Source organism: Zophobas morio, unplaced genomic scaffold (assembly GCF_036711695.1).
Source record: "Zophobas morio isolate AGI-343-1 ecotype UQ-CSIRO unplaced genomic scaffold, CSIRO_AGI_Zmor_V1 ptg000038l, whole genome shotgun sequence".
Taxonomy (NCBI): domain Eukaryota; kingdom Metazoa; phylum Arthropoda; class Insecta; order Coleoptera; family Tenebrionidae; genus Zophobas; species Zophobas morio.
Genome location: NW_026972143.1, coordinates 2133801 through 2156167, shown reverse-complemented (window position 1 = coordinate 2156167; position 22367 = coordinate 2133801). Strand labels below are relative to the sequence as shown.

General features: G+C 27.2%; 1 protein-coding gene and 1 long non-coding RNA gene across 3 annotated transcripts; one reads left to right on the top strand and one right to left on the bottom strand.

The window, feature by feature from the left end:
* Positions 1-5254: 5254 nt before the first annotated feature.
* Positions 5255-19088, top strand: LOC135140138 (aminomethyltransferase, mitochondrial). 2 transcript variants are annotated; one of them, XM_064070559.1, is made up of 4 exons: positions 5255-5329; positions 5525-5833; positions 18055-18592; positions 18640-19088. In XM_064070559.1, the coding sequence occupies exons 2-4, from the start codon at positions 5572-5574 to the stop codon at positions 19061-19063; spliced, it is 1224 nt and encodes a 407-aa protein (XP_063926629.1). In that variant the 5' UTR covers positions 5255-5329; positions 5525-5571; the 3' UTR covers positions 19064-19088. The 2 variants fall into 2 exon arrangements, with proteins under 2 accessions (XP_063926629.1, XP_063926628.1); XM_064070558.1 differs by having other exon boundaries at positions 5262-5329; positions 5522-5833.
* On the bottom strand, positions 13242-13916 carry LOC135140181 (uncharacterized). The gene is made up of 3 exons (XR_010282241.1): positions 13792-13916; positions 13604-13744; positions 13242-13545 (listed from the first exon to the last, which is right to left on the bottom strand). It is a non-coding gene; the product is annotated as an uncharacterized LOC135140181 (long non-coding RNA).
* Positions 19089-22367: the final 3279 nt, after the last annotated feature.

Here is a 22367-nt window from a genome sequence, read left to right as displayed (position 1 = left end):
ATTTGTAATGTTTTGATTTTTCAGCCTTCGAGTTTTTCAATTCCTACGCTTTTTCACTTTTGAATTTTTCAGTTTTCGATTTCAAATTTTCCGATTTTTTCATTTTCTCGAATTTTTATTTTTCAATCTTTTGTTTTTTCAATGATTCGATTTGCATTTTTTGAGTTTCCAATTTTTCGATTATCAACATTACAATGTATCCATTTTTTAGTTTTTAGATATTTTTCGTTTTTACGATTTTTCAGTTCCTCATTTTCACCGTTTCCGTTTCTTTAATTTTTAGATTTTCAATGTTTCAATTTTTCAACCTTGAATTTTTCAATCCATAGACTTTTTACTGTCGGATTTTTCAGTTTTAAATTCTTTTTTTTTAATTTTTAGATATTTTAATGTTTTGTTTTTTCATTTTTTAGATTTTTCATTTTCCCGATTTACTATTTTTTAATCTGATGTTTTTTCAATTAATTTGTTTGCATCTTTTTGAGTATTCAATTTTTCGATTTTCAACTTTAGAATTTTTCGGTTTTTCTTTTTGTCAGTTTTTCCTTTTGCAACTTTTCCATTTTACAGTTTTCCGAATTTACCCTTTTCTATTTATTATTTTTGATATATGTATTTAAGTTTTCGTGTTTTGACTGTTTTGACTCTTAGTTTTCTGATTTTCCAGTTTTCAATTTTTTTATTACAATTACGTAATTTGGAATTGCAACATCGATTTTTACTTTTTCCGCATTTCTTCAATTTTTGGATTCGTAAATTTTCATTTCTTCGATTTTTCAATTTCGCGATAATTTTTGATTTTTAGATTTTTCGCTTTTTCAATTTTCAGGTAGATTAATTTTTCGTCTTTTCAGGCTTTTGATTGTTCACTTTTTCCGTTTCGATTTGCAATTTGGCGAGTTTTCAAGTTTTAATTTTTCAGTTTTATGATTTTGGAACTTTCGAATTTTTTTGATTTTACAATTTTTTGTTTCGAATTTATTTTCTCCATTTTTACAAATTTTTCCATTTTCAAGGTTCCGATTTTTTGTTTTTTCAAATTTAAATTTTTCGATTTAAATTTTTTTCAATTTTTCGTTTCTTCAATTTTCCGATTTTTCAAATTTTAGATTGCTTAATTCTTCGTTTTTTCAATTTTAGATTTTTTAGTTTCTTGATTTTTCAAATTTTCGTTTCTTTAGTCTTTGATTTGCAAATTTTCTAGTCATGTTCATGTGTTCATTTGTTCAATTTTTGCGATATTAGAATTTTTCCATTTTTCAATTATTAATTTTAAAATATTTTTCATTTATTTGATTTTTCAATTTATCGTTTAATTTTTCAATTTTATCTCAGTACGTAATTTTTCATTTTTTCCATCTTTCAGTTGTTCCAGTTTTTGGATTTTACAATTCTCACGATTCTATAATTTTTCGATTTACAATTTTTCAGTTTTTCATCTTTTTTAATTTTACAATATTTGGATATTTTAATTTTTAGATTTTGCAATTTTTGAAATTGCAGATTCACAAGTTTTCAATTTTTTGATTTTTCAGTTTATCATTTCTTCAATTTTTTAATTTACAATTTTTCGTTTCAGTTTTTCATTTTCTTTATTTTTCAGTTTTTGCGATTTTTCAATGTTCTGTTTTTTTTCACTTTTCTTTTTTTTTTAATGTAATATTTTTCAGTTTTGCATTTTTCAATGTGTATTTCGATTTACAATTTTCCGATTTTTCAACTTTTAGATTGCTTAATTCTTCGTTTTTTCAATTTTAGATTTTTTAGTTTCTTGATTTTTCAAATTTTCGTTTCTTTAATCTTTGATTTGCAAATTTTCTAGTCATGTACCTATATAATAATAATTTTTAAAATTCTTCATTTGTTCAATTTTTGCGATATTAGAATTTTTCCATTTTTCAATTATTGATTTTAAAATATTTTTCATTTATTTGATTTTTCAATTTTTCGTTTAATTTTTCAATTTTATCTCAATACGTAATTTTTTATTTTTTCGATCTTTCAGTTGTTCCAGTTTTTGAATTTTACAATTCTCACGATTCTATAATTTTTCGATTTACAATTTTTCAGTTTTTCATTTTTTTTAATTTTACAATTTTTGGATATTTTAATTTTTAGATTTTGCAATTTTTGAAATTGCAGATTCACAAGTTTTTAATTTTTTGATTTTTCAGTTTTCCATTTCTTCAATTTTTTGATTTACAATTTTTCTTTTCAGTTTTTCATTTTCTTTGTTTTTCAGTTTTTGCGATTTTTCAATGTTCTGATTTTTTTTTACTTTTTCTTTTTTTCAATGTAATTTTTTTCAGATTTAGATTTTTCAATATGTATTTCAACTTACAATTTTCCGATTTTTCAACTTTTAGATTGCTTAATTCTTCGTTTTCAATTTTAAATTTTTTAGTTTCTTGATTTTTCAAATTTTCGTTTCTTTAATCTTTGATTTGCAATTTTTCTAGTCATGTACCTATACCGGGTGTTTCTTTTATTTGATACAACCCCTGTAAATTTTTTATTTTTAAAGATAAATCTGTAGTTCTTTGAGCAAATTTGTATCATTTTAAAAGATCTAGTGATGACAACAATTTTTCAATTGTTTTTCAAGCAACTAGATTTTGAAATAAACGGAAAATTTTGGAGATATTTTACTAAATAACTTTTTTATTATTGATTTTAGAATATTGGTTGCTTGTGATTTTTTGTAGTGAAAAAATCAATCTTTCCATTTATGAAAAAATATACCTAGTGTTCCATTAAAAAAAAATAAGTTGACGTCATTTCCGGTTCTACCGCCAGTGATAATAAAAATGTGTGCTTACCATCATATAAATCTTTGAGAATGATACAAATTTGGTTAAAGAACTACGGGTTTATCTTCAAGAATAAAAAAGTTACAGGGGTTGTATCAAATAAAAGAAACACCCTGTATAATAATAATTTTTAAAATTCTTCATTTTTTCAATTTTTGCGATATTAGAATTTTTCCATTTTTCAATTATTGATTTTAAAATATTTTTCATTTATTTGATTTTTCAATTTTTCGTTTAATTTTTCAATTTTATCTCAATACGTAATTTTTTATTTTTTCGATCTTTCAGTTGTTCCAGTTTTTGAATTTTACAATTCTCACGATTCTATAATTTTTCGATTTACAATTTTTCAGTTTTTCATTTTTTTTAATTTTGCAATATTTGGATATTTTAATTTTTAGATTTTGCAATTTTTGAATTTGCAAATTCACAAGTTTTCAATTTTTTGATTTTTCAGTTCCTCATTTCTTCAATTTTTTAATTTACAATATTTCGTTTCAGTTTTTCATTTTCCTTATTTTTTAGTTTTTGCCATTTTTCAATGTTCTGATTTTTTTTCACTTTTTCTTTTTTTAATGTAATATTTTTCAGTTTTGCATTTTTCAATGTGTATTTCGATTTACAATTTTTCGATTTTTCAACTTTTAGATTGCTTAATTCTTCGTTTTCAATTTTAGATTTTTTAGTTTCTTGATTTTTCAAATTTTCGTTTCTTTAATCTTTGATTTGCAATTTTTCTAGTCATGTACCTATATAATAATAATGTTTAAAATTCTTCATTTGTTCAATTTTTGCGATATTAGAATTTTTCCATTTTTCAATTATTGATTTTAAAATATTTTTCATTTATTTGATTTTTCAATTTTCCGTTTAGATTTTAAATTTTATCTCAATACGTAATTTTTCATTTTTTCGATCTTTCAGTTGTTCCAGTTTTTGGACTTTACAATTCTCACGATTCTATAATTTTTCGATCTTACAATTTTTGGGTTTTCCACTTTTTCGATTCATAATTTTTTTTCTATTATTAGGTTTTAATTTTTCGATGTTTCAACTTTTCATTTTTTCTTCGATTTAGTTTTTAATTTTTCAGTTTTTCGCTTCTTCATTTTTCGATTGGCAATTTTTCCATTTTACAGTTTTTAATTTTTTAATTTTAGATACATATTTTCGTTTTTTTGTGTTTCGATGCTTAATTTTTAGCTTTTTTCAGCTTTTAAATTTTTTAATTATTTACAATCACGCAATTTGAAATTGAAATCGCGATTTTTACTTTTTAACCGCTTCTTCAATTTTTCGATTCTTCAATTTCTAGATATGTACTACTATTAAAATTTTTCATTTCTTTAATTTTTCGGTTCACAATTTTCCCGTTTTTCGATTTTTTAATTTTTCGTTTTTTCAGTTTTTCCGTTTTTCAATTCATCGATATTTCAACTTTTAAATTTTTCAATTTTTCACTTTTTTAGTTTCTCCAAGTGTTCGAGTTTCAATTTTGCAATTTTTCTAGTTTACAGTGTTTTGATTTGACACTTTTCGATATTTTAAATTTTGTATTTCTGAATTTTGCAATTTTTTGAAGTCTCAATTTTTTATTTCTTCAGTTTTTCCATTTTTGGGTTTTGGGATTTTTAAATTTCTCGATTTTTACTTTTTTTTTAATCGATATTCCAACTTTTGAATTTTTCAATTTTACGATTTTTCAATTCTACAATCTTTCAATTTTTCAGGTTTTCCGTTTTCCCACATTCATAAAAAAAATCAGAAGGGCCTCCAAGAGTGTTAAAAACTCTTTAAAAAAAGACGTTAAGGATCCCAAGATTTTTCTACACTCTTAAAAAAGACATCCTCACTTTCAAAAACAAAACAGAAAAGGTTCCCAAGATTCTTCTACACTGATGTGTCAAAGCTATTTAGACAGAACTTCCCTCGCATCTCGAAATCGGTTAGATACAATACACAGGGAAAGTAACAGCGATTAAAAGTAAAGGCGGATTCATAATTCATAAGTATAGGAATATATGTATTATTAAAAAAAAATCAATAGGGTTTAATGTACAAAAGGGATGTTACCACACTGTTAGTGGGGATGATTAGTCGCATTTTCCTTAGCGTTTTACCATCTACATACATGACAAAAATACAATAGGATTTGACAATTGGTCCAGTAGTTCGGAGATTATCTGTCTAATAAAACAAACAGACAGACAGACAGACAGACAGACAGACAGACAGACAGACAGACAGACAGACAGACAGACAACAGACAGACAGACGGAAACAGGAGATCTATTTTTTCGTTCTTTAGGGTTCATTAGACGATGAGAAAACATGAAAGTAGCCAATCGTCCGACTGTTCTTATTTGCAAACATTCCAACACCGAACTTTCTAAAAGTCGAAACCCAGTGCTGCCAACACATCTCCACGTTGGCAACACTAAAAATCGCCAAACACCTAAACCCCTGGCTTATTGATTTCGCTAATCCCACACCATGCGGTTGTTATCACAAATTCACCTGTAAGTGAAACCGCACAAAATCGCCTTTATGTCCCCCGCACAATTATACCTTTTGTGCTAACATCTGTGCTAATGTCTGTTTTGTAACAACACTCACCCAACCTGACCTCCAGTGACGTCCGCTATGTACACGAACACGAAAGCAAAATATTTGTTTTAATTCCCCATTATCGACTGACCTCTGTTTATCAGCAGGCTCCGCAGCAGTCGAACCCGGTCCTGATAAAAATCAGTCGTTGGAGATGTTCGCGAGGGTACTGAGGAACATTTGCCGGAATGAGGGCGCCTCGAGGGTGCTTCGGAAGGGTTTCGCCACCGAGGGCAAGGGCGAAGTGACCGCCCTGTACGAATTCCACGTGGAAAACGGCGGGAGAATGGTCAACTTCGGGGGGTTCATGCTGCCGGTGCAGTACGCGGACCTGGGGATCGCAGCTTCGCACCTGCACACGAGGAAGAGTGCTTCGATGTTCGATGTTTCGCATATGCTTCAAACGGAAATTGTGGGTGAGTTGTTGGATGGGGTCACGATGTGTGATAAAAGCTGAGTTTAATGACAAGTTTCGCAACCTACACGAGTGCGGAAAGTTTTCGTAACAAATGTACAGGATGTCATCACGGTTTGGTGGCGAAAAACGCATTACTTGGGGTTTTGTAAAAAAAAATTGGTTGAAGTTTATTTCGACAGAACTTTCCTTGCCCAACAAAACTCGTTTTTTTTTGAAAAATTATAAACATTTTTTGCGATTTTTGTTTTTTGTAGAGGTTATTATAAAGTTAAAACCAGTGGCGTACTACCTGTTTTTTCAGTTTTTCGATTTAGAATTTTTCGAGTTGTCAAGATTAAAATCTTTAATTTTTCATTTCTTTAAATTTTCGATCTTTCAATGTTCCAATTTTCAACTTTTCATTTTTTGTTCATTAATTTTGTGATATGCTGCAACTCTTCGAGTTTTCATTTCTAAATTTTTCAAGTTTCCGATTTTTGAACTTTTGGATGTTTGAATTCTTAGATTTGCAATTTTCGATTTGCCATTTCACGATTTTCGATTTTTTAGTTTTTCAATTTTTTTATTTTTTAATTATCCATTTGTTCAATTTTTCGATTTGCAATTTTTCGATTTTTCAACTTTTAGATTTCTTAATTTTTCCTTTAAATTTTCAATCTTTTTCAGTTTCATGATTTTTCAGTTTGTCGTTTCTTCAATTTTTGATTTGCAATTTTTCTAATTTTCATTTTAAATACGTATCAAATAATTATTATAATTTTTTTAACTTTCATTTATTCGATTTTCAATTTTTCAAATTTTCGATTAATTTTTCAAAATTCCGTTTTTCGATTACAATTTTGGCGATTCTTTAATTATTCAATTTTACAATGTTTGGGTTTTCCACTTTTTCGATTCGATTTTTTTTTCTTTCCAATTTTTCGCTTCATGAATTTTTCATTTTGTCAATTTTTTATTTTTCAACTTTCAAATTTTTGGTTTTACAATTTTTCCATTTTTTTTTATGTTTTAGATACATATTTTAATTTTCGTTTTTTTTTTAGTGTTAAGTTTCTTAATTTTTTGCTTTTTAGGTTTTGGATTTTTTAATAATTTTTTTTAACCACGCAATTTTTGGATTTTTTATTTTTCGAGTTTTCAATTTAAAATTTTTCAAATTTTTTAATTTTTTAATTTTTTAATTTTTCAACTTTTCTGTTTCTTCAATTTTACAATTTTTAAATTTTTTGATTTTCCTATTTTTAATTTCTCAATTTTTCAATATTTCACGTTCCCAATTTTTAATTTTTAAGTGTTTGATTTTTTTCACTTGTACAATTTACAATTTTTAGATTTTTAAATTTTTTGATTTTCCGATTTTTGATTTTTCAATTTTTCGATATTTCTTTTTCTCAATTTTTAATTTTTTTGTGTTTCGTTTCTTCAGTTATACGATTTACAATTTTCAATTTTTACGAATTATACAATTTACAATTATGTATTTGAGTTTTCAATTTCTCGGTTTCGAATTTTTCAACTTTTCATCTCTTCACTTTTTCGATTTGCAATTTTTCCTTTGTACGGTTTTTCGATTTTTAAATTTTCAGTTTTTTCAGCTTTTCGATTTTTCACTTTTCCGCATTTCATTCAATTTTTTGATTAGCAATTTTTGGGTTTTCAATTTAAAATTTTTCAATTTTAGATTTTTTTAATTTTTCGATTTTTCAACTTTTCGTTCCTTCGGTTATACGAATGTGCAATTTTTCAGTTTTTCGATTTCCAATTTTTCAGTTTTTCGATTTCCAATTTTTCGATAGTCCAATTTTACAATTTTTCTATTTTTCATTTTTTCTATTTCTTCAATTGTTCGATTTGCAATTTTATTTTTCCATTTTACAGTATTTCGATTTTTTGATTTGACTATTTTTGAATTTTAGAAAAAAAATTTTAAAATTTTTGAATTCTTAAATTTTAACTTTCGAATTTTTCATTTTTTTTATTCTTTTATTCTTCACTTTTTCGGTTTGGATTTTTAAATTTTTTGAATTCCCTTTTTTTTTCTCTAGTTCGATTTGCAATTTTGCTGATTTAACAATTTCTCAATTTTTAATTTTTCAGTTTTTCGTTTCTTCAATTATACAATTCATAATTTTTTGAGCTTTCAATTTTTCGATTACCAAATTTTTCAATTTGTCATTTCTTTGCTTTTTCGGTTGGAAATTTTTCAATTTTATGGTTTTTCGATTTGTAATTTTTTGTTTTTTCGGCTCTTCGATTTTTCACTTTTTTCGTTTTCTTCAATTTTTGGAATAGCAATTTTTAACTTTTGAATTCAAAATTTTTCAATTTATCGATTTTTCAATTTTAGAATTTTTTATTTTTCGATTTTTCAACTTTTGATTTCTTCATTTATACGATTGTACAATTTTTCGGTTCTGCTATGTAAAATTTTTCAGTTTTACAATTTTTTAATTTTTCACTTTTTCTGTTTCTTCAATTGTTCGATTTGCATTATATGGTTTCCATTTTACTATTTTTCGATTTCCTAATTTTTATGCAAATTTTTGAATTCTCAAATTTCAACTTTCGATTTTTCAAGTTTTTTGTTCTCCAATTTTTTAGTATGCAATTTTTCTACGTTACACTTTCTCGATTTTTCAATTTTCCAGTTTTTTAAACTTTTTCTTTAGTTTCACGATTATGAGATCTTACGATTTTTGGAATAGTCAATTTTTCGATTTTTAAATTTTAAATATTTTAAATTTTGGTTTTTCAATTTTTTGATATGCAATTTTTCGAATTATCAATTAAAATTTTTCCGTTTTTCAATTTCAAAATTTTTGACTTTACAGTTTTTCGGTTTTTAATTTTTAGATGTTATAATTCTCCGTTATAATTTGGCGTTTTAACCTTTCGATTTTTCAACTTTTTATTTCATTTTTTGGATTTTTTATTTCTCAATGTTTCACTTTTTGACTTTTTTTGTTTTTTCAATTTGTCAACCTGACATTCTTCGATTCGAGTCGTTTCCTCTTTCCAATTTTTCGATTCATTAATTTTCTCGATCTTTCATTTCTTCAGTTCTTCGATTTCCAGTTTTTCAGTTTCTCGATTTTCCGTTCTTTCATCTATTCGATTTGCAATTTTTGAGTTTTTGATTTTTCAACATCCGAATTTTTCAGTTTTTCATTTCTTCATTTTGCGTTTTACAATTTTTCCATTTTACAGTTTTTGATTTTTATATTTTAATTTTAGTTTTTTTAGTGTCTCGTTTTTTCATTCTTCGCTTTTTTAGTTTTTACATTTTTTAATTATTGTTTTACAATCACGCAATTTGAAATGGAACTGAATTTTTCGGTTTGAAGATTTTCCATTTTGCAGTTCTTCGATTCTTCACTAATTCCTTTTTTTTCAATTTTTGGATAAGCAATTTTTAAGTTTTCAATTCAAAATTTCCAATTTTACGGTTTTTCGATTTTTAATTTTTTATTTTTTCAGCTTTTCGATTTTTCAATTTCTAAATTTTTCCATTTTTTTTTATTCAAATAGTTGAATCTAAAAATTAAAAATCCAAAAACTAAAAAATCTAAAAAAAATGAAAAATCTAAACGGAGAAAACTAAAAATTGTAAAATCGAAAAAGTTGAACATCAAAAAACTGAAAATCAAAGAACTGAAGAAACGAAAAATCGAAACGTTGAAAATCGAGAAACTTAAAAATAAAAAAATAATGAATCGAAAAATTAGAAAGAAGAAAAAACGAATGGAATTGAAAAATTGGAAAACTCAAAAAAACTATAGAATTGTCAAAAATGTAGAGTCGGAAAACTGTAACGCTGAAAGAAAATATGAACATTAATTTTGTTTTAAATATAAAATTAAAAATCCAAAAATTTCACCCGGAAAAAGTAACAAACGAGATTTCAGTTTCAAATTACGCAATTCTTAAAAAAAATGTTCAAAATTCAAAAAATCGAAAAGGATAAAATCGGAAAACTGTAAAATGAAAATCGAAAAATGAAGGAAATGACAAACTGAAAAATTCGAAAGTTGGAAAAACTAAAAAATCTGAAAATTTTAAAAACCGAAAAATTTTAAATAAAAAACCGAAAACTTCAAAATATTGAAAATCGACAATTCAAAAGTTAAAAAATCGAAAAACCAAAAATTCTGAATTAATATTCAAAAAAAGCAAATAAAAAAAATTGAAAATTTGTAAAATTGCGTAGTCGTAAAACTGTAGGAGCGAGAAGTTGAAAATTTAAAAAATTTGAAATGGAAAACCTGAAAAATTGAAGAGTTGAAAAATTAAAAAATGCGAAATTTGGAAACTGGAAAACTCAAGTTGCAAGTAGAATAATTAAAGAAATGAAAAACTGAAAAATCAAAAATTAAAATATCTAGAAAATGAAACATGGAAAAATTGGAAATCGAACCATTTAAAAAAAAATCGAAAAAAAGTCAAAATGTGAAACAGGGAAATTGAAAATCCAAAAAATCAAGAAATAAAAACTTGTAAAATCGAAAGTTAAAACGCCAAAAAATTGTAAACTTTAAAATTGAAAAATAAAAAACTGAGAAATTGAAAAATCTAGAAAATGAAAAAAAGAAAAATTACAACATCTAAAAATTAAAGACCGAAAAACTCTAAAGCCAAAAATTTTCAAATCGAAAAATTTTAAATTAAAAATTCGAAAAATACGAATATCCAAATGTTGAAAAATCGAAAAAGTGTAAAATAGAAAAATTGCATATTGAAAAATTGGAGAACTAAAAAATTGAAAAATTCAAAAGTTAAAATTTGGGAATTCAAAAATTTGCACAAAAATTAAGAAATCGAAAAATAGTAAAATGGAAAACATATAAAATTGCACATCGAAAAATTGCAGAAACGGAAAAAGCGAAAAATTAAAAAATTGTAAAACTGAAAAATCGAAACATTTTACATAGAAGAACCGAAAAATTGTGCAATCGTATAACTGAAGAAACCAAAAGTCGAAAAATCGAAAAATAAAAAATTCTAAAATTGAAAAATCAATAAATTGAAAAATTTTGAATTAAAAACTCAAAAATTGCTAATCCAAAAATTGACGAAAAAGGAGAAAGTGAAAAATCGAAAAGCCGAAAAAACAAAAAATTAAAAATCGAAAAACCATAAAATCGGGAAATTTCCAACCGAAAAAGTGAAGAAATGAAAAATTGAAAAATTTGAAAATCGAAAAATTGAAAAAAAAATCGAGAAACTAAAAAATCTGAAAATTTAAAAAATCGAAAAATTTTAAATAAAAAACCGAAAAATTCAAAATGTTGAAAATCGAACAATTCAAAAGTTAAAAAATCGAAAAACTAAAAATTCTGAATTGAATATTCAAAAAAAGCTAATCAGAAAATTGAAAATTTGTAAAATTGTGTAGTCGTAAAACTGTAGGAACAAGAAGTTGAAATTGAAAACCTGAAAAATTGAAGAACTGAAAGATTAAAAAATGCGAAAAGTGGAAACTGGAAAACTCAAATTACAAGTAGAATAATTAAAGAAATGAAAAACTGAAAAGAAAAAAATTAAAATACCTAGAAAATGAAACATCGAAAAATTGGAAATCGAAACATTTAAAAAAAATCGAAAAAAAAATCAAAATGTGAAACAGGGAAATTGAAAATCCAAAAAATCAAGAAATAAAAATTTGAAAAATCGAAACTTAAAACGCCAAAAAATTGTAAACTTTAAAATTGAAAAACAAAAAATTGAGAAATTGAAAAATCTAAAAAATGAAAAAACGAAAAATTACAACATCTAAAAATTAAGGACAGAAAAACTGTGAAGTAAAAAATTTTCAAATCGAAAAACTGGAAAATTTAAAATTAAAAATTCGAAAAATTGGAAAATCCGAAAGTTGAAAATTCGAAAGCTAAAATAGAAAAATTGGATATTGAAAAATTGGAGAACTAAAAAATTGAAAAATTCGAAAGTTAAAATTTGGGAATTCAAAAATTTGCACAAAAATTAAGAAACCGAAAAATAGTGAAATGGAAAACATAAAATTGAAAATCGAAAAATTGAAGAAACGGAAAAAGTGAAAAATTAAAAAATTGTAAAACTGAAAAATCGAAAAATTTTACACAGAAGAACCGAAAAATCAATAAATTGAAAAATTTTGAATTAAAAGCTCAAACATTGCTAATCCAAAAATTGAAGAAAACGGAGAAAGTGAAAAATCGAAAAGCCGAAAAAACAAAAAATTAAAAATCGAAGAACCATAAAATCGTAAACTTGCAAATCGATCACTAGAAAAAAAAAAAGGAAATTCAAAAAAGTTAAAAATTCAAAATTCTAAAATTGAAAAATCAAAACTTGTAAAATTGAAAAATAGAAAAAAATACAATCGTAAAACTGAGGAAACCAAAAGTTGAAAAATCGAAAAATAAGAAAATCTAAAATTGAAAAATTTTTAATTGAGAATTCAAAAATTGCTAATCCAAAAATTGAAGAACGCGGAAAAAGTGAAAAATCGAGAAATGAATAATTGTAATATCGAAAAATTACAAAACAAAAATTAATTTTGCAAAATCGAAAAATCATGAAATCAGAACATTGAAAAATTCAAATTTTGAAAAAACAAAAAAAAAATAAAGAAACGAAAATTTCCATATCGAAAAATTGGTTAGCGTTTTACCATCTACATGATATTTCTAAAATATGTACACACAAAATTTGACAACATCAGTCCAGTAGTTTCGGAGATTATCTGTCTAATTAAAATCCGGACAGACGACAGACAAACAGACAGACAGACAGCAACGGGAGACTTATTTCTTCGTACTCTAGGGGTCATGAAATGTCGAGAAAACATTAGAATAGGGTGTCAGTCGATGGGCTTGATTACAATACTTTCTTAGCTTACACTCGGGAAGTTAAAATCGTATAACTATTGGTTTTGTGACAAAGCCATAATTAAAAGGAAGCTCGACCTTGCTCTCGATAAACACAAGCAGCTGATAAATGAAGTACAAATATGTACAAACAAATAAAACTAATGCGACAATTTGCATATCTGTATACGAGTTTTATGGTTCGAACATTGTACTAAAAGTGTTCAAACAACCAGGCCCGTATTTGACTGATTTACACATTTTTAATTCATCACACAAAATTCCTCGCATCATAAAAAACCAAATTAAAATTGACATTTTACTCACCCGCCAAATCCATCCGCAGATTTACTTCACAGCATTTCCTGGAAAAAATAACGTCATTAATCTTACGCTTTACATACTAATGTTGTGTTTAAACTTGTGGAATCGTTAGCGTCTCACATTAATTTTGGGTGGTGTATAAAACGCTATTAATATGTAATACACGTATCTATAGTCGATTCCTTTTGTATTCAGCCTGAGTAAATAAAATGTACCTTCAAAGTAAATAAAACAAAACATTCGTCACACTTTTATTAAAACACAATTTTGCGCTTTTATCTTAAAACGTTGACGTTCTCTCTCTCTGGTATACTTGATTTTCCAGCTGTGTATTTTGGTTCTTTCTATGTCTGTATTTCTCTTTTAACTCTAGGTAAAACAGAAACACTGCAATGTGTATTGGCCATTCGATGATTATTGCAAGTATCAAAAATACCCAAAAAATAATAGCGAAGTAACTCATGGCTACAAAGTACCCTGTAATGAGAAGTAACCCTGGGCTGGTTATTAAAAGATAAGCCAAAACAAATGTGTGGTCGTTCTGAAAAAAAAACAAAGTAATTTAAATCGTTTTAAACAACCACACAAAAAAAGTTTACCATATATGCTCCAATGAAAAGTAAGATTCCGGAAAGTATCGCCAAGAGGGCGCCACAAACGACAAGCAGGGGACCCACAGATTCGTCGTGGCCGTTAATCCACTGGTTGGATGCAGTTAGTAAATTATAGCCCCCTACTACCTTAAAAGTACGCTAGTTTGAAAAGTACTAAGAAAAAGGGTACTTACAAATTTGAGACCTATAGCGCTGTACGAAATAAAACGGATTAAATGGGAGCGAAAAGACATTGTGGATGGCTCGCGCAATTAAAATGGTAAAACAGACGTGATGCACCTTTATAAAGGTTGAAGACTTTATGAGTCAAAATGATTATCATGCTAATTCATCGTACCAAATATATCGTTAAAATCGCAATGCTAAAAAAGGTTTTGATGTTATCGTCGGAAACGAAACGTTGTTAGGCGAATTTTAACTTTTTCAGAATATAATACTACGTGTTATACACCGGTCACTAAATCTCAGTTCTTTAAATTCAAGCTTGCAAGTGTAAACAGGCGGTAGTAATAATTATAATTATAATTAATAATTATTATTAATGTTATCTGCAATTTTCTCAAAGCTCAGTTAGAGGACACTTGAATGGTAATAACAAAAAATTAAACCCAAAAAAACAAACTTTCCGTTTCTTTAGTTTTACGATTATGCGATCTTACGATTTTTCGAATAGCCAATTTTTTGATTTTTTAAGTTTGAATATTTTCATTTTTCGTTTTTTCAATTTTTTGATTTTTATTTTTTTCCGTCTCTTCAATTTGTATATTTGTAATATTTCAAATTTTCAATTTTAAATTTTTAATTTTTCGATTTTTCAACTTTTGAATTTTTCAGTTTTTCGATTTTAGAATTTTTAACCTTCCAGATTTTCGGCTTTTTATTTTTTTAGATATTTTAATTTTTCGTTTCTACAATTACTTATTAGATTTACAATTTTTTGGCTTTTTAATTTTTCGTTTTTGCAATTTTTCAAGTTTAAAATTTTTCAAGTCTGAATGTTTCGATTTCCAATTTTTCGAGTTTTCCTTTTCTAAATATTTTAATTTTTGACTTTTTTCCATTTCTCCAATTATCCCAGTTGCAATTTGAGTTTTCATTTTTTGAATTTTCGCAATTTTTAATTTTTCACTTCTTCAATTTTTCAGGTTTTCAATTTAAACTTTTTCAACGTTCTTACAGTTTTACGATTACGCAATTTTACAATTTTGGAATTTTTAGATTTTTTAATTTTTAGACATTTTAATTTTTCCGATTATTCAGTTTCTCGATTTTTCACTTTTTCCGTTTCTTTAATTTCTAGATTTGTTTTCTTCCAAATATTGAATTTTGATATTTTTTGTTTTTCAATTTTTTAACTTTTGAGTTTTTCAGTTAGTTGATTTTTAAACTTTTGAATTTCCCAGTTTTTATTTAAAATTTTTGGGGTTTTTCATTTTTTAGATTCTTCTTTAATTATTCGATTTGTTTTTTTTTAATTTTCAATTTTTCGTTTTTCCAACGTTTCAATTTATGATTTTTTCTATTTAGTTGATTTTATATACTTGCAATTTTTCGAATTTTCAATTTTAAATTTTCCTATTTTTCGATTTTTCAACTTTTTAATTTTATGTTTTTCGATTTGAAAATTTTCGACTTTACAGTTTTTCGGTTTCTCGATTTCTTATTTTTCAATTTTTTAGTTTCTTTAATTATATTGTCGGATTTGCAATTTTTTGACTTTTTAATTTTTCAATTTTTCAACTTTTCAATTTTTCAGTTTCACGATTGTACTTTTTTTCAATTTTACCCTTTTTCGATGTTTAATTTCTCAATTTTTCACTTTTTTATTTTTTTTTTAATTTTTCAACTTTCATAATTTTTCAATTTTTAAATGTTTCGATTTCCGATTTTTCTATTTTTTATTTTCTAGATATTTTAATTTTTGACTTTTCAGTTTTTCATTTCTTCAATTATTCCAGTTGCACTTTTCAATTTTCCATTTTCACTTTCGCAGTTTTTAATTTTTCATTTCTTCAATTATTCAAGATTTAACCTTAAATTGTTTTAAATTTTCCATTTTTTGATTTTTTAATTTTCAGACATTTTAATTTTTCGATCTTCCGATTGTTCATTTTCGAAATTTTTCACTTTTTCCGTTTCTTCAATGTTTAGATTTGCTTTTTTTCAAATATTCATTTCTAATTTTTTTAATTTTTCGATTTTTTAAATTTTGAGTTTTTCAATTGCTTCATTTTTCAATTTTTTTAATTTTTCAGTTTTTTCCTTTGTTTAGATTTTTCAGTTCCCCGATTTTTTTTTTCAATTTTTGGTTGTTTCAATTATACGATTTGAGATTTTTTGAATTTTCAATTATTCGATTTGAAATTTTTTGAATTTTCAATTTTTCGATTTGTCAACTTTCAAATTTTTCAGTTTTCCAATTTTATCTTTTTCGATTTTTTAATTTTTAGAAATTGTAATTTTTGTTTTTTTTTTGTTCGATGCTTACTTTTCCGCGTGTCCCCAGTTTTTGGATGTAATTTTTCGAGTTTTATTTAAAATTTGTTTGCTTAACTTTTTCAATTTTTCGATTTTTCAAATTTTCGTTTCTTTAGTGTAGGATTGTACATTTTGACAATTTTTAGATTCTTTAATTTTTAGACATTTTAATTTTTCGTTTTTCCGATTGTTCATTTTCGGAATTTTTCACTTTTTCCGTTTCTTCAATTTTTAGATTTGTTTTTTTTTTTCAAATATTCAATTCTAATTTTTTTAATTTTTCGATTTTTTAAATTTTGAGTTTTTCACTTACTTAATTTTTCAACTTTTTGAATTTTTCACTTTTAATTTAAAATTGTTCGGTTTTTTCCTTTGTTTAGATTTTTCAGTTCCCCAATTTTTTTTTCAATTTTTGGTTATTTCAATTATTCGATTTAAAATTTTTTGAATTTTGAATTTTTCGATTTGTCAACTTTTCCATTTTACAGTTTTCCAATTTTATCATTTTCAATTTCTTAATTTTTAGAAATTTTAATTTTAGTTTTTTTTGTTCGATGCTTACTTTTCCGCGTGTCTCCAGTTTTTGGATTTGTAATTTTTCGAGTTTTATTTAAAATTTGTGTGCTTGATTTTTTAATTTGTCGATGTTTCAAATTTTCGTTTCTTTAGTGTACGATTGTGCATTTTGACAATTTTTTGATTTTTTAATTTATAGACATTTTAATTTAATTTCGTTTCTTTAATTGTTGGATTTGCAATTTTGATAGTTTTCAATTTTAAATTTTTCATTTATTCGATTTTTCACTTTTCCTGCCCTTCAATTGGTTTCAAATTTTTCCATTTTTAAATTTTTCAATTGTTCATTTCTTTAGTTTTTTGATTTGCAATTTTCACATTTTATTTTTTGGATTAAAATTTATGAAGATTTCAATTTAAGATTATATGATTGCAATTTTTCATTTTTTCGATTTTCCAATATTTCGATTTTTCGCTTTATCCGTTTCTTCAGTTCCATATTCTAATTTTTAAATTTTTATTTCTTTATTTCTTCGATTTGCATTTTTTTCAATTTTTCAGTTTCTCGATTTTTCACCTTTTCCGCATGTCTTCTAATTTTTGGATTTTAAAATTTTTTGAGTTGTCAATTAAAAATTTTTCTATTTATGGATTTTTCAACTTTTTCCCGATTTTTCAATTACTCGATTTTTCACTTTTTTATCTCTCCAATTTCTAGAAGTTTTCTTTAAAATTTTTATTTTTCAATTTTTCAGTTTTTCGATTTTTGAACTATTTTTTTAAGAATCTCGTAATTTGAAATGAAATCTCGATTGTCACTTTTTCTAATTTTTCGATTTTTCAGTTTTTCAACTTACAATGTTTCCATTTCATAGTTTTTCGATTTTTCAATGTCTGGATTTTTCAATTTTACAGTCTTCCGATTTTTAGAATTTTTCGTTTTTAAATTTTTCGATATTTTATTTTTGAAATTTACAATATTTCGATTCGCAATTTCTTCAATTCTCAATTTTTAAATTTTTGGATTTGTAATTTTTTGATTTTTCAGTTTCTCGATTTTCACATTTTCCGCGTTTCTTCCAATTTTTGAATTTGAAATTTTTTGAATTTTGAATTTACAATTTTTCAATTTTCCATTTTGAAATGTTTAGATTTTTGATTTTTAATTGCCTCGATTTTTACTTGTTGAGTGTAAGTATTGTATCAAGGTCCATCTGGCAAATGGATACTTTCATGTTTTGACAAGAGTATGAAAAAATGGGTCTGCCGTTTCCGTCAACCTGTCTGTCGCCCGTCTGTCGTTTCGTTTTTTCACTTTACCCATTTTTCAATTTATCTTGCCGTCAATTTTTCAAAAAAAGAGAAAATTTGAAAATTCGTAAATAAATATATAAAAATAATGACAATAATAATAATAGTAAAATTTCCGTCTCTCTTTTCAGGTGCCGACTGCCTCCCTTACATGGAGTCCATCTGCACCGCCGACCTCCAAAACCTCCCCCCCAACTCCTCCATCCTCACCGTCTTCACCACCCCCGAAGGCGGCGTCCTCGACGACCTCATCATCACCAAAATCTCCGACGACCACCTCTACGTCGTGTCCAACGCCGCGATGAAAAAACAAGACCAAGCCCACCTCCTCCAGGCCCTAGACAACCACAAAAAAGCCAACCCCGCCACCGAAATCAAAATCAAGTTTTTCGACCCCCAAGAACGAGGCCTCGTGGCACTGCAGGGACCTAAAGCCGCTCAAGTCCTGCAAAAACTGACCGACATCGACCTCTCCACCCTCTACTTCATGACCTCGTCCGAGGCCACGGTGTGCAGCGCCGGCGCCTGCAGAATCACCAGGTGCGGCTACACCGGAGAAGACGGCTTCGAGATCTCCATGCCGGCGATTAAGGCTGTGGACATTTCGAGGGAAATTCTGCGGAATGAGGACGTGAAGTTGGCGGGGTTGGGGGCGAGGGATTCTTTACGGTAAAAATCGCTTTTTTTGTAACACGTACAATCTGTGTGTTTTTTAGGTTGGAGGCGGGGCTGTGTCTCTACGGAAGCGACCTGACCGCCGACACCACCCCCGTGGAGGCGGCCTTGACGTGGTTGATCTCGAAACGTCGGCGCGAAGCGCGGGATTTCCCGGGGGCGGATGTGATTTTGGGGCAGATTAAAGAAGGATCTGTGAAGAAGAGGATAGGGTTGGTGGCGGATTTGGGGCCTCCGGCCCGTCATGGGACCGTTGTGGTTGACGGTGATGGTAACGACGTGGGTTCGGTTACGTCCGGGTGCCCTGCACCCAGTCTCGGGAAGAATATTGCCATGGCGTATGTCCCTACGGAGCTGAGTAAGGCCGGGACTCAGCTGAGGTTGAGGGTTCGTGATAAGTTGTATGGTGCTGTGGTGACGAAGATGCCCTTCGTCCCTTCGAATTACTACACAAGACCTAAATGATCGGTTAATAAAAGTGTGTGATGAAGAGGGGTTGTTTGATTGGGGGGGAGGTTTTTGGTTTTCCAAATTTAGAAAATATTATTTGAGGAATTTTTGCTATTATTTTTGGAAAGTGCCATTTTTGGGGCAATTTATTTTAAAAAACGCCGTTTTTGAAAATAAAAACTGGTTGTTTTGATTCCTGTGTTTGAAGAATCATCTCTAAAGAACGTCGATTTATGTCTCCAGTGTTATAAAAATTGGTACCGAAAAAGGTCACTTCTTAGAACTGTCGAATTTTTAAAAATTCCCTTTTTAGAATATTTTGAAATGTCGCTTCTAAAAATCTTCATAGTTAAAGTAAAGTACTTCGATGCTTGGAAATCAATTTATTCAGAACATCTGTGGAGTATTTTTTATTATTTTTGGAAAGTGCCGTTTTCTAGATAACTGGAGTTTAGAAAATGCTAAGATAGACTGATTTTGGCAGATGGTATATCCTTTAAGAAACTAAAGGGCGGGTGGGCGGGGCCTGTAAGTATGAAGATAAGACTGATTTTGGCAAATGAACACTGTAAGAAAAAAGGGGGACTCCACTCAAGTTGATTTTTTTCAGAATAATTTAGCGAATTATTATAACCAAAAAAACTAAGGAGCGAGTGCAGCGAGCACGTTTAAGTGTTATTAAAAATTACTCGCCAATGTCCCCGAGAAGTTGAATTATTAATGAGAGAATTTTTCATTGTCTAAAAAAGTGAATCCTGTAAATATTTGTGATTATCTGCTGAAATTGTGGAGACTCTAGCAATTTAAACGTGTTTTTTAAAGTCTAGTAATTTATTCCAGACAACTTCGCTGATAGTCTTTCCTGCAGACCTCTATGAGAATAAAGCTGAAAAGAGAAGTTTAAAATGCGAGCGCAACGAGAATGTTCAGGTGTAAATTAAAAAAATATTAATTGGTATCCCTGAGAAGCTAGATTATTAATATTTTTCGATTTTTCAACTTTTACGTTTTCCGATTTTTAAATTTTCGATATTTCGATTTTTCAAATTTTTCAATTTTTAGATTCAGCAATTTTTTTATTTCGCAATTTTTTGATGTTTCGATTTCTCGATTTTTACACTTTTTTTTTTAATTTTTCGATTAATTATCCTCCAAAATTTACAATTTTTGGATTTATTTTTTTATCCTTCATCCCTAGCATTATCTATGATGGTGCGTAGTAAGTTTTATTTTTGAAGTGGTGATACTGGTATGTGCTATATAACTAATTTTTTTTTTTTTTTTGAAGAAAATGGGGATATTTCAGAAAAAATCATTCGAAAAAAAACTCGTTGCTTAACTGGTTTTTAACAATCATCTCTGGAAAACGTCGCTTTATATCTCCAATTTTACAAAAATTGATAGAGAGAAAGGTCACTTCTTAAAATTGCCGAATTTTTAAAAATTCAGAGTTTGGACTTGAACATTTTGAAATCTCGCTTCTAAAAATCTTCATAACGCCGATTTTTTAAACGCATTATTTTGCTGATTTTTAAAAATCATCAGTGGAAAACGTCGCTTTATATCTCCGCTTTTATAAAAATTGATTCGGAAAATGTTCGCTTCTTAGATTTCCCTACTAAAAAAAAAACACATTTTTGGGATATAACGTTTTCAAAGCTGGTTTCTAAAAATTTCCACAGCTTAAAATTATTTTGATTGTAGTTTTTGGAGAATCACTTCTAGAGAACGTCAATTTATATCTCCAGTTTTATAAAAATAAAATAAGTCACTGCTTAGAATTGCCGAATTTTTAAAAATTCTGTTTTTCGACTTGAACATTTTGAAATCTCGCTTCTAAAAATCTTCATAGTTAAAACTTCGATCCTTGGAAATCTATTTGTTTAAAACGTCTGTGGAGGATTTTTTTGTTATAATTTTTGGAAAGTGCCGTCTTCTAGATAACTGGATTTTAGAAAATGCCGCTTTGCTAAAATCGCTTCATTTTAAGAAAACGCCGATTTTTTAAACGCGTTGTTTTGCTGATTTTTAAAAATCATCAGTGGAAAACGTCGCTTTATATCTCCGCTTTTATAAAAATTGATTCGGAAAATGTTCGCTTCTTAAATTTCCCTACTAAAAAAAAACACATTTTTGGGATTTAACGTTTTCAAAGCTGGTTTCTAAAAATTTCCACAGCTTAAAATTATTTTGATTGTTGTTTTTGAAGAATCACTTCTAGAGAACGTCAATTTATATCTCCAGTTTTATAAAAATAAAAAAAGTCACTGCTTAGAATTGCCGAATTTTTAAAAATTCTGTTTTTAGGCTTGAACATTTTGAAATCCCGCTTCTAAAAATCTTCGTAGTTAAAACTTCGATCCTTGGAAATCTATTTGTTCAAATCATCTGTGGAGGATTTTTTGTTATAATTTTTGGAAAGTGCCGTTTTCTAGACAATTGGATTTTAGAAAATGCCGCTTTGCTAGAATCGTTTCATTTTAAGAAAGCGCCGATTTTTTAAACGCGTTGTTTTGCTGATTTTTTTAAATCATCTGTGGAAAACGTCGCTTTACATCTCCGCTTTTATAAAAATTGATTCGGAAAATGTTCACTTCTTAGATTTCCCTATTAAAAAAAACACATTTTTGGGATTTAACGTTTTCAAAGCTGGTTTCTAAAATTTCCACAGCTTAAAATTATTTTGATTGTTGTTTTTGAAGAATCACCTCTAGAGAACGTCAATTCATATCTCCAGTTTTATAAAAATAAAAAAAAGTCACTGCTTACAATTGCCGAATTTTTAAAAATTCTGTTTTTAGACTTGAACATTTTGAAATCTCGCTTCTAAAAATCTTCATAGTTAAAACTTCGATCCTTGGAAATCTATTTGTTCAAATCATCTGTGGAGGATTTTTTTGTTATAATTTTTGGAAAGTGCCGTTTTCTAGATAACTGGATTTTAGAAAATGCCGCTTTGTTAAAATCGTTTCATTTTAAGAAAACGCCGATTTTTTAAACGCGTTGTTTTGCTGATTTTTAAAAATCATCAGTGGAAAACGTGGCTTTATATCTCCGCTTTTTTAAAAATTGATTCGGAAAATGTTCGCTTCTTAGATTTCCCTACTAAAAAAAAACACATTTTTGGGATATAACGTTTTCAAAGCTGGTTTCTGAAAATTTCCACAGCTTAAAATTATTTTGATTGCTGTTTTTGAAGAATCACTTCTAGAGAACGTCAATTTATATCTCCAGTTTTATAAAAATAAAAAAAGTCACTGCTTAGAATTGCTGAATTTTTAAAAATTCTGTTTATGGACTTGAACATTTTGAAATCTCG